Source organism: Nasonia vitripennis, chromosome 2 (assembly GCF_009193385.2).
Source record: "Nasonia vitripennis strain AsymCx chromosome 2, Nvit_psr_1.1, whole genome shotgun sequence".
NCBI classification, from domain to species: Eukaryota; Metazoa; Arthropoda; class Insecta; order Hymenoptera; family Pteromalidae; genus Nasonia; species Nasonia vitripennis.
In genome coordinates, this window is record NC_045758.1 from 4,217,470 (window position 1) to 4,223,163 (window position 5,694).

Here is a 5,694-nt window from a genome sequence, read left to right on the forward strand (position 1 = left end):
AAGCGGCGTAAAAAAGATTTTACGTTCGCCGGCCTAAATATAGAAGCACGTGTACCAATTCGGCGGATGTGTCCTCTGCGCTAATATACCGGAGCGAGCCTAATCAGTCGGTAATCCCTCTCGGCGTGTTTCACGAGCTTCCTCGGCCGTGTGTGTGTGTATGCGCAATCTCGGGATGCGGTCGGCGGCTTTATCGCCGCGTTTAACGAAAAGCTTTTCTGCGAAGGCGCGCGAGCGAGCGGCTAAGTTTCCGCGCGTTAAAATTTTAGGAGACGGGTGTAGGGAGTTTTCGAGGTCGCGAGAGAATATCGCGGGAATGGCTTAACTTGCGGCTAAGGGGCTAATCGATTGGTATTTTCGTGACGTCTTTTTTTTCACTTTTCAAAACCGAGTTCAGAGCTCCATACAGCGTGCATTATTGCCGAATATTATGCGGGGAAAGTAGGTCGGCCAAAATACAATGTTCAAGGCGGAGTAACGATTTTTGCGAATTTTCGGACCGGCGGGATCGCGCGCATGAATATTACTTCCGAGAGCCCGCCGCGGCGCTCTTCCGACTCTGTGTAATATTTTATGGACGCATCCATCTTCCTGTAAGAGCCCTTTATGACTCAGTGAGTAAGCAGTTCGGCGTCGTCTCGCTGTATTAAGCAAAGAATAGGAAAAAGAAGCGAAAATCGAAACACGTTACAGCAGCAACTACGTCGTCCTTCCGCGTACACACACTCATTATCTAGCGCTAGCGCGGAAACGCGTGCGGATTCCTTCCTGCTCTCGCGTAATTAATTCTCGAGAGCCGTAGACGCCGTCTAGCGAGTCGCACGTATACACGAGAGAACTAACGAGCCCGAATAAAGCGTGCGCGAGTGTGCACGTGTGCAGAAAGCGGCTTTTGGCAAGGTCGCATCGATACGCGTCGATAATGCTCGCGGCATAATGCAGTCCGAGTGGGGTCTCTCTTTGCAAGACAGGAACTCGAGTAGAAGTAGGGGAGAGGGAATAACAGTAAGGTGCGAAGGGGTGACCGACCGGACGCTGCAGGGAGAGAGAGAGAGAGAGAGAGAGAGAGAGATCCTTGCAGAAAAATGACCGGTTCCTTCGACTCTCTCGAGCTGTGTTCATCTCCCTCCGTTCTCTACACGAGTGAGAGGGGCTTTGCAGTTAGCGTGAGACCCTTTACTCTTTCTTTCACTCCGCAGCGACAATAATTACCCCCAGTGGTCAGCAGCCTACCCTCTCCTCGCTCATCTAACCCTTTCGCAGCAGCAGCAGCAGCAGCCATTTTCCCCCGAGCACTTTTTTCACTGCCTTCCTCCGCACACAGGCGCTTTTTTGTTCGCTGCTGCTGCTGCTCCTTCCGACCGTTTCATTCTCATTTTCAATACCTGAACGTGTTAGCTACGACGACGAGGAGGAGGAGGCTGCAGCTTTTTTCCCGTTTCCACGGACTTTTGCGTTCTACGCGTTATTCCCTCTCTCCGCATGGACAGACGCCGGAGGAACGGGGAAAAGTAGCAGGACAGACAACAATGGGGGAAAAGTTGCATTGTTTCTGGACGGTTGTCTCTCGTTTTTTTTTCGCCCATGGTATAACTGGCCGAGGCATTATGCGAGCGAGACAGTGCTACTGCTGCGCGCGGGGAGGCTGTGTGCTTTTTTTGGCGGTGTATTTGCATTAAAAATTCGAGTCGCCCGCGCGGTTATCAGTCTAATGGGCCCGGAGACGCGCCGAGAATAATCAGTATGATTGACGCCACCCTGCGAGAGAGGAGGTCACCGCGCAGCTGAGCTAGATCGCATTCGCTCGCTCTGCTCGCTTGAATTAATTGCGTTGCGTGTAATGAACGAGCTTTTCGACGTGCGTGCTGTAACGATGATTGAAAACGCGGCATCAATCTTGACCGAGCGAAGATGAGGATGACTTTTCTAATCGCGCGCGACGTTGACGCTGCATTTCGAGAGTGTACGGCCCAGTTATGTCCTGAAATAACCGCGCGCGTTCTATTACGAGCGCGACGAGCCAAGGACATAAGCGAGAGCGAAAGGAAATATGTTTCCGGTGCTCGATCGATCGCCGACTAAGCAAACGTCTCGATATATGCGGCTTTATCGCGCGAATTCGCTTACGCAGCGGCAACAACGCGACGCGGTCTCCGATAACGAAACGCACATTCGCGTCTAAGCAGCTTCATAGCCAAGAATTGCGGTCGACACTGCATCGCGTAGCTAGACGCATTACCCCTCAGCCGATACGTTGGATGAGGTGTTGATTGCCGTGGCGGGAGGACACAGCTCCACGGCAATATGAACGAGATCAAGCAGCGAGACGCGTGCGTGTGTATATAGACGTATAATCCCCTCGTGTCTAGCGCACAGTGCGCAGCGCGCGACACGCTGCGCGCGAGAGAGAGAGAGAGAGAGAGAGACGCGCGGCGCGTCTGGTAATTAAATATTTGTACTACGTGCAGCAAGACAGCCGAGAGCGAGCAGCTCTCGTGTTAATTAAAGGGGCAATTAACCTAATCGCGTTAAAAGCGTTCGTTAGAGCTGTGCTGCTTGAGATTCCTCGGCTCTCACGCGTCGAACTGATCGGCTGCGATAAATCTACCGGCGACGCGCTTTTTTTCCTTTGTGCAAGTGGACTCGTTTTTCTCACTGAGAGGTGAAGCAGTGTTTTCTGTGAGAATTTATTTTCGTAGCGCAGTTTCAGTCACAGTTGTGTGCCACTGTACCTGTTTTAAGCAGAAGAAGAATCGGCTCTCGCGACCGCGTCGTGTATACGTTTCGTGACTCAATGCCGAACGAGATTACGATCGAGTATCGCGGAATCCAAGGACCGTTAGGTTAAACTCGGAAGATGTCCAGTGTGTCCAGCTCAAGGACTAAACGAGAGAGGATGCGTTTCGTTGTTCCTGCTTTCGGATTCACCGCGCGGTCCGCGATCGTCCCCCGATGCTTTTATCGTCCAAAACACGTGGACCAATATCGAGAGCCGAACCTTTAGCTGTCTCGAGGAATCACGAAAATCCGATAAAGTATACATAGTATATATAGTACACAATATACCTACGCCGTAGCTTCTCTCTGCAGACTTGACTCGAATCGAGCTTAGCTTGCGCTCCGCAATGCAGTCGCGAGATAGCCCGCGAATAACTTCTCGGTTCGACGTTTGCTTTTCGAAATCACAGGAAATTTTCCCTCGGAAAGATCGCCAGATTATTGCGTTGGTATACTTAAATCGGAGTTACGTGGAATTACAGATCAAAACGAAAAATAGAAAATATTCCGGAGCGCAAAGAGGAGAAGAGAAAGAAAGCAGCGGAACAACGGCGGCGTCTTTTGTCGTCGCGATACTCGCTTTTCCGAAAGCTGCGGCACAGTCGCGCTCTCGTGCATTTGCTAATTAAAGCCATTCAAGTAGAAGGTCTTTGGTCCTATCCCCTACCCATCCCCCTGTGTGTCTCGGTCTCCACGTACGTATAAAAAGAAGAAGGGTTTCGCCCATTCTCGTTAAGCCTTTCAATTTCCCGCGGCAAAGCCAGTGCGCCGGTGGCTTTCTCTCTCCGCAAGGCGAGTGCCCGGTGTGGTCCTCTTTCCTCTTTTTTTTGCCGTCCGGACTCTCGGTAAACATCGCGAGAAACGTGATTTTCAAGCTTCGTTAAATTCGTCATAGATGTGAGGGGCTTCCGTGTCGTGGGCGGCGACGAATCGGGACCTTAGGTATGCCACGGGCATTACGCATCCTGCATGAGACTTGGAGGGAGAAAGGATGGGTTGCCTGTGGCGCGTCTGGAATAAAGAAGATGTATGGTAGTGGTATGCTTTTGATAATTTTTTCGATACCAAGATAATGAGCGTGACATTGTCATTTTCAATTGTCTTATCTAATCTCCAAATTAGCTCGACATTCGATTGACATAAGCCTCTGTACACTAATGTTTATGCAAAGACAGACTTCCTTGAATCTGTAACGAACAAGTGAATTTGCTTGTATCATTTGAGTTAAGCTTAAATTAAAAATATCGCAACAAATAATTCAATTAATCGTGTAGGGGGTGACTCACATTTTCCTGAAAAAGTAGTTCAAAGAAATGTCATGTATAGTCATATCATACAAAGTCTGTTTATGTTCAGATAAAACGGGGGAATAACAAAATTGCGTACAAATTTAAGTTCTGAGTGTTAGTGCAGAGTAAATAGCAACCATGTTTGCTACCGTTTTTTTCTTTTTTCCCGGTGAAAAGGCATATAAGCCTCGTCGGGTTATCATTCAGAATAGTCGTATACGAGATGAAGTCGATTACTGTTCTCCTGAGCCTCGCGCTCCTCGTTGGTAAGTACATTGACATTACACTCGCAGAGCGAATAATACAATAATTAAATGTAACGTTCGATGATCATCAGGAAGCATAGATGCCGGCGTCCGCAGACCGAGAATAATCGAAGGCACCGACGCGAGCATCCGAGACTTTCCATATCAGGCTATGATACAGATGGGTCTGATGGCTCCGCATAAGCACATCTGCAGCGGTGTCATCCTCAGCAAAAAGCACATCCTCGCGACCGCCCACTGCATGACTGTCTTCATGTTCCCCCCCTTCAACTTCGGCAGAGTAATCACGGGGACGGATCGCAATACCAACGACACCACCGGACATATTCACCAGATCGCCAGTATCGAGAAACACGAGGACTTTGACGGAGCCGCTGCCTCGTCCTATCGTCACGATATCGCCGTAATCACGGTCAGTCCAGCTTCCATAGATGTTCTTTTTCTCGGTTATTGCGCAGGTGTAATATTCTGGAACTTTACACAGTTGGAGGACGAAATCGTGTTCGACGAGTACCAGCAGAAAATCGAGCTAGTCGACCACGACGTCGAAAGTGGCATCACGGCTACTCTGACCGGCTGGGGACGAACCAAGAACGGAACCGACTCCGTCCAGCTGCAGAAGCTCAGCACGACAGTTCTGACGAGTGCCGAGTGCCAGCCGTACTACCCCGACGACAGACCCATATTCGAGGACCAGTTTTGCGCGGTAGCTGCTAAGGGCGCGGGTGCTTGTCGCGTAAGTACTATTTAAATCGTTGAGGTTTTTTTACTGCGTATTCTAATTCAATACGCGATGCATTAATAATAGGGTGACAGCGGCGGTCCTCTGGTCGTCGGCAACAAACTGGTCGGAATCGTTTCTTGGATCAATGAAGGAATCTGTGTTAGTGGAACACCTGAAGTCTACACGAACATCTACTCGCATAAAGACTTTATCGAATCCGCGATTAATAAATGATTTGCTGTGATGTAATTTATTTCTGCAGAAGAATTTTTATTCAACGTTCTTTCCCCAATTATACGCAGCTCAAAGCTCTACGTTCCCTCGATTTTAACTTTTTTAATCATGCCCCCTTAAACGATAAAAATAAAAGCTCGCCGCAATAATCGACGCGTCGATAAAACGAAGAGACGCGCGTAAAAGGCGAGCGAGTATAGAAAGTGAGTGAAACTCATCAAGACTCGTCGTAGTCGCGGCGTTAATGCGTCGATGAAGCGCCAAAGACGCGTGTCACGTATACATCATCGGAGAAAGACAGAGGGTGCGAGAGAAATCCAGGAAAATACGCCAGTATTTCACGAAAAAGCCAACCGAGAGAGCCGAGAAGAGTAAACGCGGAATATGAGTTCATCTCCGCTAA

At 49.3% G+C, this 5,694-nt stretch overlaps 1 protein-coding gene across 1 annotated transcript; it reads left to right on the top strand.

Moving 5' to 3' along the window:
* The first annotated feature begins 4,243 nt into the window (after nt 1-4,243).
* On the top strand, nt 4,244-5,310 carry LOC103316677 (chymotrypsin-1-like). Its single transcript, XM_008211710.3, has 4 exons — nt 4,244-4,333; nt 4,405-4,745; nt 4,818-5,069; nt 5,142-5,310. The coding sequence occupies exons 1-4, from the start codon at nt 4,291-4,293 to the stop codon at nt 5,289-5,291; spliced, it is 786 nt and encodes a 261-aa protein (XP_008209932.1). The 5' UTR covers nt 4,244-4,290; the 3' UTR covers nt 5,292-5,310.
* The last annotated feature ends 384 nt before the right edge of the window (nt 5,311-5,694 follow it).